The 12,768-nt window shown below is 38.4% G+C and overlaps 2 protein-coding genes across 2 annotated transcripts in view; both read right to left on the reverse strand.

Moving 5' to 3' along the window:
- Nucleotides 1-325: 325 nt before the first annotated feature.
- On the reverse strand, nt 326-1,940 carry LOC115374909 (uncharacterized). The gene is made up of 5 exons (XM_030074061.1): nt 1,877-1,940; nt 1,531-1,709; nt 1,300-1,422; nt 1,033-1,137; nt 326-800 (listed from the first exon to the last, which is right to left on the reverse strand). The coding sequence occupies exons 1-5, from the start codon at nt 1,938-1,940 to the stop codon at nt 531-533; spliced, it is 741 nt and encodes a 246-aa protein (XP_029929921.1). The 3' UTR covers nt 326-530.
- Nucleotides 1,941-3,663: 1,723 nt separating this feature from the next.
- Nucleotides 3,664-12,768, reverse strand: part of LOC115374910 (uncharacterized) — a 25,037-nt gene continuing 15,932 nt past the window's right edge. The window contains exons 8-12 of the mRNA XM_030074062.1: nt 10,693-10,854; nt 10,444-10,566; nt 10,182-10,286; nt 9,660-9,829; nt 3,664-3,670 (exon numbers count right to left, since the gene is read on the reverse strand). Of these exons, the coding sequence (XP_029929922.1) occupies nt 9,668-9,829; nt 10,182-10,286; nt 10,444-10,566; nt 10,693-10,854 (552 nt within the window). The 3' untranslated portion in view covers nt 3,664-3,670; nt 9,660-9,667. The remainder of the gene's footprint in view (nt 3,671-9,659; nt 9,830-10,181; nt 10,287-10,443; nt 10,567-10,692; nt 10,855-12,768) is intronic.

Below are 12,768 nucleotides of genomic sequence, written 5' to 3' on the forward strand. Positions count from 1 at the left end.
ACTGATTGACCTAAAATTGGAAAGAAATATCTTTTTGGTGTTTTAATGGCTTTATATTATTTCTAAGTACAATTTTTTGTTATTTATAACTGATGCGTACAAAGTGTGTACAGGACATTGAAAACATATCATCATGTGAATTTCATGTTTACCCGGTAGTACCCATTAAATTAGGAAAAGTCATTAAATATGAAGCAAAAAAAAAAAAATTATCATTTATTTAGAGACGTTAAACGTTGAATGGGGTAAAATTGACCCCAAACATAACAGTAGGGTTAATAGATTTTAGTTTAGTTTTTATTTTTCTCAGAGAGTGTCATGCACCATGCAATAGAAATCATGTACAATACATAAAAATATCCTGTATACATACAGGATATTTGCAGACAAAAGCTTACAATATTCAGTTATGACAGATACAAATTAGATTTCAAGCTGCATGCAGTTTAGAGTTTAGGAAATGGAGCTGATTCCTCAAAACACAAAGATGCAATTTAATTCCAATGTTAAAGTTGAATGTTTAAATGAAACTAAAAATGCTGATTATTAAGTTTTGTGATGATTTCATCATTAATTTGGCCGATTAAGGATCCGCCTCCTGGAAGTTTTTTCCAGGAAGCAGGATTTTTTCCAGGTTTTGTAACATCAAATTTGCCAACTGTGGACCCGCCTCCTGGACGAAATGTAGGTTTTTTATGACATCTCCATTGTTGACACACTCTTGGACCTACAACTCCACAAATTAGACATGCATGTGGCCCAAACTGGCGAGACGTGCTTCTTCTTGTCCTGGCTCCTCCCTGTTGATAGTGGGGACAGAGAAACACAAAATCAAAAACTGCAATGAATGAAGAAAGATTCAAAGTTCAAATTCAGATAGATCATGCTGATGCTGTTTAGAAATGATACACAAACAAAAGATAAAAAAGATTTTCATCTTGCCAAATCTACAATCTATAAAATATAGCATTAAATGTAGGAATGTACATTTACAGCGTGAGGCATTATTTCAACAGGTGGTATTGTGTTTACCAGCAAGGCTTCCTCTGTGGCCATGTCACATCTGATTTCAAAGGCTCTGATGTCACTGGGCTCTTGCACTGGGTAGGTAACTTTTACGTTGCACAGCATCAGTTCCTGAAAGCAGATGGGTTTATTTGTTGCATGAGAGACCAAATACAGGAAAAAAGACTATCAACTTGTACTATACAGTTATACCAAGTGACAGAGGATAACAATGGGATAAAGTGGTATTTATCAGACTTCTGTCAATAGTTGAGACATAATGCATTTACTTACCCCATTTTCCTTCAGAGGGCATGGGCTGCCTTGTTCCTGTGTGGAGCTACACTCCGTCTCTTGTGCAGGAAATGTCAGACTCCTGACTGACAGTGCAGACCGGTCGACCTCCTCAGGGGGCAACTAAATCAAACATGACAATAGTCAGGAAGGAGAATTCAGTGTTACAACAGACATAAATATCCACTTTTTCTTAATATTCACTGTTTAGAAGTGTCTTGACATACTTACAGTTTCAACTTGCACTTGATTCAGAAGTGGACGGTAGTTGTCCAGAGGAAATTTGAGGTTGAAGAGGAAATCTTCATAGTTGGGTTCAGTTGGTGTCTGAGCCCTGACCAGCAAGGCAACCAGAGCAAGAAGCACGAACGGCCTCATCTGATTCTTCATTTTCACATTTACGTCCAAAACTGAGATCGTGTGATTTTATATACTCTGCTCTTGCAAAACTCCCAGTGTTGAGTAATCACTTGTTTTTGGAAAAACACAAACCTGTTTTCCATGACAGTAAAATGTGTAAGGGTATAGTCAGAATTATATGGTGAATAGAGAAGCGTGGGACATCCTGATGGCTCACCTAGTGGAGTGACCAAGTTTTTATTCTGAGCCAAGCCCTTTGCTGCATGTTGTCCCCGTCTCATCTGCATTTCCTCTCTCTACTAACATAGAAAAGGGAAACTTAAAACATAAATTGGTTTGAAAAACTAAATTGGTAATGTTGGCATAACAGTAGAAACTAAAGTATAAGGTGCCAAAGATTGGAAAAAAAAAAAAAAAAAAAAAAAAAAAAACGCATCAGTATTTGTATTCAGATAAAAAAGAAATCTTTTTCTCACCTTTGATTGTTTTTAAACTCATTTTACAAGGCTATTTTAATTTAACCTCATTTGCATGAATGTTTTTTTTCCCTCTTTCCTTTAGTTCATTACATCGTTGCTTTCAGTTTGGTTGGCAATGTAGAAATAATGATTGAATACAACGATTAAGATAAAAAGATTCTCTTTTTTATTTTTTGACCACAGGTTTACATAATTACTTGCTTTAATTTCAACAAGCTTGTTTAATACAAATCATTCACAGTACATACAGTATATTTGCAGACACAAGTTCAAAAGTTCATTAAGTTGAGTTCATTGACCAAAACACAAATGCACAATTTAATTTGAATGTTTACAGCAAATGTAAAAACTTTTTCCACAGAAATGGTTTTACAGTTACTGCTAATTTTATGCTGTCCGAGTTCCACCGTTATTTCTGTTTCCACCACCAGCGATCGAGGATCCTCCTCCTGCACGACTTCCCCTGCTGCCTCCTCGCCCTGAGCTGCTGCTGCCTCCTCCTCGACCAGACTTGCTTCTTCTTGTTCTGACCCTTCCCTGTTGTTAGACAAGACAACGAGAAATAGAACCCAAAAACTACAATGAGTGAGAGTTTAGGAAGTTCAGATGCATAAGTTCACAAGTTACATTCCTATACATTTTATAAATGATTTACAAATGTTGCCTTACATATCCTATACGTATTTTGCATTGCCACAAACAAAAGAAAAGTAAACAGCTTCAATGCTGACAAATCTACAAAATAAATAGCACTGGATATAGGAATATATTCTGAATATTTAAGAGGAATGGCACTCCAACTTTGATGTCGGTGACATTCCAAACTGTATTACTCAGCATGTACATTTACAGTGTGAGGCATAATTTCAACAGGTGGTAATGTGTTTACCTGCAAGGCTTCCTCTGTGGCCATGTCACATCTGATTTCAAAGGCTCTGATGTCACTGGGCTCTTGCACTGGGTAGGTAACTTTTGCGTTGCACAGCATCAGTTTCTGAAAACAGAAACAGGTTTATTCATTGCATAAGATAAAGAATACACAGACAAAAAACACTGTCTGCCATTTTGCACTTTACAGTTAGTAAGTAAGTAACAGAGGACAAAAGCAGGAAATTACAAATTGAGACATAATGCATTTAATGCATTTTTACCCCATTTTCCTTCAGAGGGCATGGGCTGCCTTGTTTCTGTGTGGAGCTACACTCCGTCTCTTGTGCAGGAAATGTCAGACTCCTGACTGACAGTGCAGACCGGTCGACCTCCTTGGAGGGCAACTAAATCAAACATGAAAATAGTCAGGAAGAAGAATTCAGTGTTACAACAGACATAATAATCGCCTTTTTTTTTTTTTTTTTTAATTTACTATTTAGAAGTGTCTTGACATACTTACAGTTTCAACTTGCATTTGATTCAGAAGTGGCCGGTAGTTGTCCAGAGGAAATTTGAGGTTGAAGAGGAAATCTTCATAGTTGGGCTCAGCTGGTGTCTGAGCCCTGACCAGCAAGGCAACCAGAGCAAGAAGCACGAACAGCCTCATCTGATTCTTCATTTTCTTGTTTATGTCCAAAAGTGAGATTCTGTGGTGCTATATATCCTGCTCCTGAGAAATTCCCAGCCTTGCGCAATCCAGGGGTTTTGCAAAATGTATGCCTCTTTACCGTAAGAGTGAGGGGTTCAAAAGGGTCAGCATTCCAAACATTCTGCCTGTTCTTCTGATTGATTTTTTTCTCTACTTGCAATAGGCCTATAGCAAGAGCCTATTTGTAAGCACCATTCACACATGATTGATGAACAACGGTCTCCTTTAATTACACCCTCCTGTATAACTGCATGTATTTTAAAAGCACATTTTCAGCTATAGTAAAAGAGGTCTTGGTAGTAATGGGGGTTGTGTGTTTTTGCGCAAGATGGAGAAAACATCTATCAGACTGATGAGAGTGTTTTGAAGGTATGAAGTGAGGAACTTCAGGTCAGGTCAGGAATAAAAAATGTGACATGTTGGTCCCACTCACACAGAAACCTGTCTCTGAAAATACATCAAAGGTGTCTCCTTTATTTATGATTGGTTGTGTGCTTTTTTTTTAATCACTTAGTGAAATGATTTTGAGTAAAGAGTTTTTTAAGGTTGGGTTTTTGTTTTTTTAAATCATGATCACAGCAAAAGAGGACTATAAAAACATTTGTTTTGCACTCATGGCTAGGCTCATGGCATATAAAAGAATATTTACCATTCACAACAATAATAATAAAAATAACAGTGTCCTGAATAGGGCCAATCAAGTATCAAAAATGTGTTAATCGTCCAGAGATTTACTCTGGATGCAAAGTTCACCTGCATGTTTCCACAGTCAGTGTTGCGTAACTTCACACTTCACAAGAAACAGCACAAAGTTCAGTTCACACAGATTAAAATGAACTAATACACACACAATTGTGATTTTTTTTCTCTTTTTTTAATGCTGTGAGATATTCTTTTTCAGCAGGACCTCCATCATCTATCCCCCATCCCCCATCTTTGCCACTGCTCCCTTGCAAAACTAAACAAAGTGATTTTTACGACTACAGAATCACAGACAGAGATTACTTTTAAAGGCCAAGACAAAGCAATATGTTTCACTTAAACTATGTGCCTACCATATAGCAGGACAACTCAAAACAGATCAGTCTAACCATGGCCTTACCTTATGATATCTGGTGATCATTGTTCGCATGTAAATATTTGTGGCTGATGTTCTGATTCGTAATTTTCACATTTTACCATTGGGACCTGGACTGATTTGTTCATAAATCTCACTTAAATAATTATATGAATGGACTTCAGCAGGGCCGGGAGCTACAGTGTCTGGTTGTATCTAGCTCGTAACCCTTGATTTGCAAAACACGATATTAACCTTAAGCACACTCACAAGAGTATGCAAATCTAAGGTTAAAATCAGGTGTTGTACTTGTCTGGTCTTGCTGTAAGTCCTTGGCTTTGGGCAGACACGTGCACAGGTAGACCCCAGGTGCTCAGAAACCTGCCCCTTTCACCTCTGACTAGATTAGAGCTCTTTTTGCATGGCCTTTGTTTTCTATTTCTATTTCTATTTTGACATTGTAGTTTTAAAATTTGGCCTGTTTGGTCAGTTCTCAATTAAAAGCCTGTTGTAATCCTCTTCCCCTGGTCTCAGCCGCCAGTTAATGCACCCATTCGCTAATATTAGTTAGCTAACGTTTGCTAACCTTAACCTTGACCCTTTCCTTACCATAACCACCAAGGCAAACCTTTGTGTGACCTTAACAATAACCTTTTCCTAACCATAACCAAGTGTTTTTAGTGGAGCTAACCAAGTATTTTTAGTCGCTTGCTAGCTAGCTTGCTCAGGAAACGTTCCTGTAAGTCGAATAGAGACACTCCTAGTAGGTAACGTCGGCTTACTAACTAGCATTAATTAACTGGCTAACTGATATTAGCGAACTTTTGCTAAAAATAGCTAGCTAATGTTTCATGACCTTAACCCTGACCTTTTCCTAACCTTAACCGCTGAGAAAAACCTCTCCCTTACCTTAAAAATAACATTAACCATCAAGACAAACCTTAAAAATAACTTTTTACTAACCTGAGGTTGATGTTTGCTAACAATGCACAACGAACATTGGCCTGCTAGCTAGCTGCTCAGGAGACGGCCCTTTAGGTCAGCGTTTCTCAACCTTTTTTCAGTCAAGGCACCCTTCAAAAGTGCAAAAAATCTCACGGCACCCCAGTGTGAAATCTTAATAATTATAATAATTATTATGAAGACTGCATCTGACTTAAAATGCAAACGTCCTGTTTATTTCAGATAGGCACCGAGTATTAAAGAACAGAGCGGAGGTCGGTTTCACAAAGCAGGTTTAGTGAAAACTCTGAGTCTGCCCAACCGGGTATAAAAACGGCCCAAAAATCAGCCCAATACCAGAACTCAAAATATGCCCATAAAAATCCATATATGTTTTGCTTTTGAAGTCCAACAGCATTGCTATAATTGCAAAATGCACTATAATATCTATAAAATAACATCATAAACATTAAAGGCAATTGAAAATCATTTCAGCTCACCTGTTAAACTGCTGGCTGTCTCCAACATAAAAAAGAACGGGAAAAAACTCCATGAACTTGAACTATTTACAGCGCTGTCCAGTTTCTTTTTAGACATGTTGAGATCCCTTGCCCTGGTCCCTGTCATACAGAACTGTATTGAACAAGGCAGGGGCGCCGCCAGGAATTTTGGGCCCCATGAAAAAAAAAAAAAAAAAAAAAAAAAAAAAAAAAAAATATATATATATATATATATATATATATATATATATATATATATATATATATATATATATATATACAGTACAGGCCAAAAGTTTGGACACACCTTCTCATTCAATGCGTTTTCTTTATTTTCATGACTATTTACATTGTAGATTCTCACTGAAGGCATCAAAACTATGAATGAACACATGTGGAGTTATGTACTTAACAAAAAAAGGTGAAATAACTGAAAACATGTTTTATATTCGAGTTTCTTCAAAATAGCCACCCTTTGCTCTGATTACTGCTTTGCACACTCTTGGCATTCTCTCCATGAGCTTCAAGAGGTCGTCACCTGAAATGGTTTTCACTTCACAGGTGTGCCTTATCAGGGTTAATTAGTGGAATTTCTTGCTTTATCAATGGGGTTGGGACCATCAGTTGTGTTGTGCAGAAGTCAGGTTACTACACAGCCGACAGCCCTATTGGACAACTGTTAAAATTCATGTTATGGCAAGAACCAATCAGCTAACTAAAGAAAAACGAGTGGCCATCATTACTTTAAGAAATGAAGGTCAGTGAGTCCGGAAAATTGCAAAAACTTTAAATGTGTCCCCAAGTGGAGTCGCAAAAACCATCAAGCGCTACAACGAAACTGGCACACATAAGGACCGACCCAGGAAAGGAAGACCAAGAGTCACCTCTGCTTCTGAGGACAAGTTCATCCAAGTCACCAGCCTCAGAAATCGCAAGTTAACAGCAGCTCAGATCAGAGACCAGATAAATGCCACACAGAGTTCTAGCAGCAGACCCATCTCTAGAACAACTGTTAAGAGGAGACTGCGCCAATCAGGCCTTCATGGTCAAATAGCTGCTAGGAAACCACTGCTAAGGAGAGGCAACAAGCAGAAGAGATTTGTTTGGGCCAAGAAACACAAGGAATGGACATTAGACCAGTGGAAATCTGTGCTTTGGTCTGATGAGTCCAAATTTGAGCTCTTTGGTTCCAACCGCCGTGTCTTTGTAAGACGCAGAAAAGGTGAACGGATGGATTCCACATGCCTGGTTCCCACTGTGAAGCATGGAGGAGGAGGTGTGATGGTGTGGGGGTGTTTTGCTGGTGACACTGTTGGGGATTTATTCAAAATTGAAGGCACACTGAATCAGCATGGCTACCACAGCATCCTGCAGCGACATGCCATCCCATCCGGTTTGCGTTTAGTTGGACGATCATTTATTTTTCAATAGGACAATGACCCCAAACACACCTCCAGGCTGTGTAAGGGCTATTTGACCAAGAAGGAGAGTGATGGAGTGCTGCGGCAGATGACCTGGCCTCCACAGTCACCGGACCTGAACCCAATCAAGATGGTTTGGGGTGAGCTGGACTGCAGAGTGAAGGCAAAGGGGCCAACAAGTGCTAAACACCTCTGGGAACTCCTTCAAAACTGTTGGAAAACCATTTCAGGTGACTACCTCTTGAAGCTCATGGAGAGAATGCCAAGAGTGTGCAAAGCAGTAATCAGAGCAAAGGGTGGCTATTTTGAAGAAACTAGAATATAAAACATGTTTTCAGTTATTTCACCTTTTTTTGTTAAGTACATAACTCCACAGGTGTTCATTCATAGTTTTGATTCCTTCAGTTAGAAGCTACAATGTAAATAGTTATGAAAATAAAGAAAACGCATTGAATGAGAAGGTGTGTCCAAACTTTTGGCCTGTACTGTATATATATATATATATATATATATATATATATATATATATATATACACATATATACACACACATATACACACACACACACATATATATATATATATATATATATATATATGTGGCACAGTTGATGTCATATAAAAAAAGTCCTCAAAAAAGAACAAAGTAAGAAATATTTTGCACACAACACAACTTGCTCATTTTTAATATAAAAGGAAAACATTTAAATAATAAAGGCCTTTGGTTCCTTTTTTCAAAGGTAACTGGCCTGAACCGATTTGGGAGGCTTTCAAAGATTGCAACCTTGATTTTAGTTCTTCCTCACTCAAATACGGAGAGAGGGTATTTTCAATGGTGGGTCTCAACCAAACATCAACCCGGAATAGCTTGTCTCTGGACGGGACATTGGCCTCCATCATGACCTTGAAAATGGCAGGACTTGAGCCGAACTGTTTTAAGTGGGAGCCAACAACACAGATGATTACTGGGTCCAAAAAAGCCACAAACACTTATAACAAACAACACAAGTCAGTCAGTCAGTCAGTCAGTCAGTCACTCACTCACTCACTCACTCATATTCAGTACACAGAAATTCAATAAAGATGTTCTACTTGGTTTAATTGTTGGTGCCTAGTGTCATACTTCTGTAAGCCTGAGCAGTGAACTGTAGGCCTACACTGGAGTGAAATGGAATCCTTGCTTGTTTCAACCCGTGCCTCATGTAGCCTACATACGTGGACAGACACACAGACAGACACACACAGACACACACACACACACACACACACACACACAACAAACAAACAAACAAAAATCCGCAATTGAGAGAGGGAAATATACATGTGTGCGCATACAAATAATTATCCGCAGTTGAGGGGGAGAAAGAAGCAGGCACGCGCTCAGTCACACACACAATAAACCGAGAGAGAGGGGGAGGGGGTGGGGGGGTGGGTTTGACTCACCAGCAATGGTACTCTACTAATATAGAAAAGGGAAACTGAAAACGTAAATTGGTTTGAAAAACTAAATTGGTAATGTTGGCATAGCAGTAGAGACTAAAGTATAAGGTGCCAAAGATTGAAAAAATAAATAAATGAATAAATAAATAAACGCATCAGTATTTGTATTCGGAAAAAAGAAATCTTTTTCTCACCTTTGATTGTTTTTAAACTCATTTTACAAGGTTATTTTAATTTAACCTCATTTACATGAATTTTTTCCCCTCTTTCCTTTAGTTCATTACATAGTTGCTTTCAGTTTGGTTGGCAATGTAGAAATAATGATTGAATACAATGATTAAGATAAAAAGATTCTCTTTTTTTATTTTTTGACCACAGGTTTACATAATTACTTTGTTTTTACTGTAAAAGAAATTACTATGATGCTTTCATTTCAACAAGCTTGTTTAATACAAATCATTCACAGTACATACAGTATATTTGCAGACACAAGTTCAAAAAGTTCATTAAGTTGAGTTCATTGACCAAAACACAAATGCACAATTTAATTTGAATGTTTACAGCAAATGGTTTTACAGTTACTGCTAATTTTATGCTGTCCGAGTTCCACCGTTATTTCTGTTTCCACCACCAGCGATCGAGGATCCTCCTCCTGCACGACTTCCCCTGCTGCCTCCTCGCCCTGAGCTGCTGCTGCCTCCTCCTCGCCCCGAGCCACCACCAGACTTGCTTCTTCTTGTTCTGACCCTTCCCTGTTGTTAGACAAGACAACGAGAAATAGAACCCAAAAACTACAATGAGTGAAAGTTTAGGAAGTTCAGATACATAAGTTCACAAGTTACATTCCTATACATTTTATAAATGATTTACAAATGTTGCCTTATATATCCTGTACGTATTTTGCATTGCCACAAACAAAAGAAAAGTAAACAGCTTCAATGCTGACAAATCTACAAAATAAATAGCACTGGATATAGGAATATATTCTGAATATTTAAGAGGAATGGCACTCCAACTTTGATGTCGGTGACATTCCAAACTGTATTACTCAGCATGTACATTTACAGCGTGAGGCATTATTTCAACAGGTGGTAATGTGTTTACCTGCAAGGCTTCCTCTGTGGCCATGTCACATCTGATTTCAAAGGCTCTGATGTCACTGGGCTCTTGCACTGGGTAGGTAACTTTTGCGTTGCACAGCATCAGTTTCTGAAAACAGAAACAGGTTTATTCATTGCATAAGATAAAGAATACACGCAAAAAAAACACTGTCTGCCATTTTGCACTTTACAGTTAGTAAGTAAGTAACAGAGGACAAAAGCAGGAAATTACAAATTGAGACATAATGCATTTAATGCATTTTTACCCCATTTTCCTTCAGAGGGCATGGGCTGCCTTGTTTCTGTGTGGAGCTACACTGCGTCTCTTGTGCAGGAAATGTCAGACTCCTGACTGACAGTGCAGACCGGTCGACCTCCTCGGAGGGCAACTAAATCAAAGATGAAAATAGTCAGGAAAGAGAATTCAGTGTTACAACAGACATAATAATCGCCTTTTTTTTTTTTTTTTTTTTTTTTTTACAATTTACTATTTAGAAGTGTCTTGACATACTTACAGTTTCAACTTGCACTTGATTCAGAAGTGGACGGTAGTTGTCCAGAGGAAATTTGAGGTTGAAGAGGAAATCTTCATAGTTGGGCTCAGCTGGTGTCTGAGCCCTGACCAGCAAGGCAACCAGAGCAAGAAGCACGAACAGCCTCATCTGATTCTTCATTTTCTTGTTTATGTCCAAAAGTGAGATTCTGTGGTGCTATATATCCTGCTCTTGAGAAATTCCCAGCCTTGCGCAATCCAGGGGCTTTGGAAAATGCATGCCTCTTTACCGTAAGAGTGAGGGGTTCAAAAGGGTCAGTGTTCAAAACATTCTGATTGATTTTTTTTCTCTACTTGCAATAGGCCTATAGCAAGAGCCTATTTGTAAGCACCATTCACACATGATTGATGAACAACGGTCTCCTTTAACTACACCCTCCTGTATAACTGCATGTATTTTAAAAGCACATTTTCAGCTATAGTAAAAGAGGTCTTGGTAGTAATGTGGGTTGTGTGTTTTTGCGCAAGATGGAGAAAACATCTATCAGACTGATGAGAGTGTTTTGAAGGTATGAAGTGAGGAACTTCAGGTCAGGTCAGGAATAAAAAATGTGACATGTTGGTCCCACTCACACAGAAACCTGTCTCTGAAAATACATCAAAGGTGTCTCTCACTTAGTGAAATGATTTTGAGTAAAGAGTTTTTTAAGGTTGGGTTTTAGTTTTTTACATCATGATCACAGCAAAAGAGGACTATAAAAGTGTTTGTTTTGCACTGTGTGTTGATGGGCTCATGGCATATAAAAGAATATTTACCATTCGCAACAATAATAATAAAAATAACAGTGTCCTGAATAGGGCCAATCAAGTATCAAAAATGTGTTCATCGTCCAGAGATTTACTTTGGATGCAAAGTTCACCTGCATGTTTCCACAGTCAGTGTTGCGTAACTTCACACTTCACAAGAAACAGCACAAAGTTCAGTTCACACAGATTAAAATGAACTAATACACACACATGGTTCACAATTGTGATTTTTTTCTCTTTTGTAATGCTGTGAGATATTCTTTTTCAGCAGGACCTCCATCATCTATCCCCCATCCCCCATCTTTGCCACTGCTCCCTTGCAAAACTAAACAAATTGATTTTTACGACCACAGAATCACAGACAGAGATTACTTTTAAAAGCAAAGGCAAAGCAATATGTTTCACTTAAACTATGTGTCTATCATATAGCAGGACAACTCAAAACAGATCAGTCTAACCATGGCCTTACCTTATGATATCTGGTGATCATTGTTCGCATGTAAATATTTGTGGCTGATGTTCTGATTCGTAATTTTCACATTTTACCATTGGGACCTGGACTGATTTGTTCATAAATCTCACTTAAGTAATTATATGAATGGACTTCAGCAGGGCTGGGAGCTACAGTGTCTGGTTGTATCTAGCTCGTAACCCTTGATTTGCAAAACACGATATTAACCTTAAGCACACTCACGAGAGTATGCAAATCTAAGGTTAAAATCAGGTGTTGTACTTGTCTGGTCTTGCTGTAAGTCCTTGGCTTTGGGCAGACACGTGCACAGGTAGACCCCAGGTGCTCAGAAACCTGCCCCTTTCACCTCTGACTAGATTAGAGCTCTTTTTGCATGGCCTTTGTTTTCTATTTCTATTTTGACATTGTAGTTTTAAAATTTGGCCTGTTTGGTCAGTTCTCAATTAAAAGCCTGTTGTAATCCTCTTCCCCTGGTCTCAGCCGCCAGTTAATGCACCCATTCGCTAATATTAGTTAGCTAACGTTTGCTAACCTTAACCTTGACCCTTTCCTTACCATAACCGCCAAGGCAAACCTTTGTGTGACCTTAACAATAACCTTTTCCTAACCATAACCAAGTGTTTTTAGTGGAGCTAACCAAGTATTTTTAGTCGCTTGCTAGCTAGCTTGCTCAGGAAACGTTCCTGTAAGTCAAATAGAGACACTCCTAGGTTCAGGTAACGTCGGCTTACTAATTAGCATTAACTACCTGGCTAACAGATATTAGCAAACTTTTACTAAAAATAGCTAGCTAATGTTTCATGACCTTAACCATGACCT

Source organism: Myripristis murdjan, chromosome 17, assembly GCF_902150065.1.
Source record: "Myripristis murdjan chromosome 17, fMyrMur1.1, whole genome shotgun sequence".
Taxonomy (NCBI): Eukaryota; Metazoa; Chordata; class Actinopteri; order Holocentriformes; family Holocentridae; genus Myripristis; species Myripristis murdjan.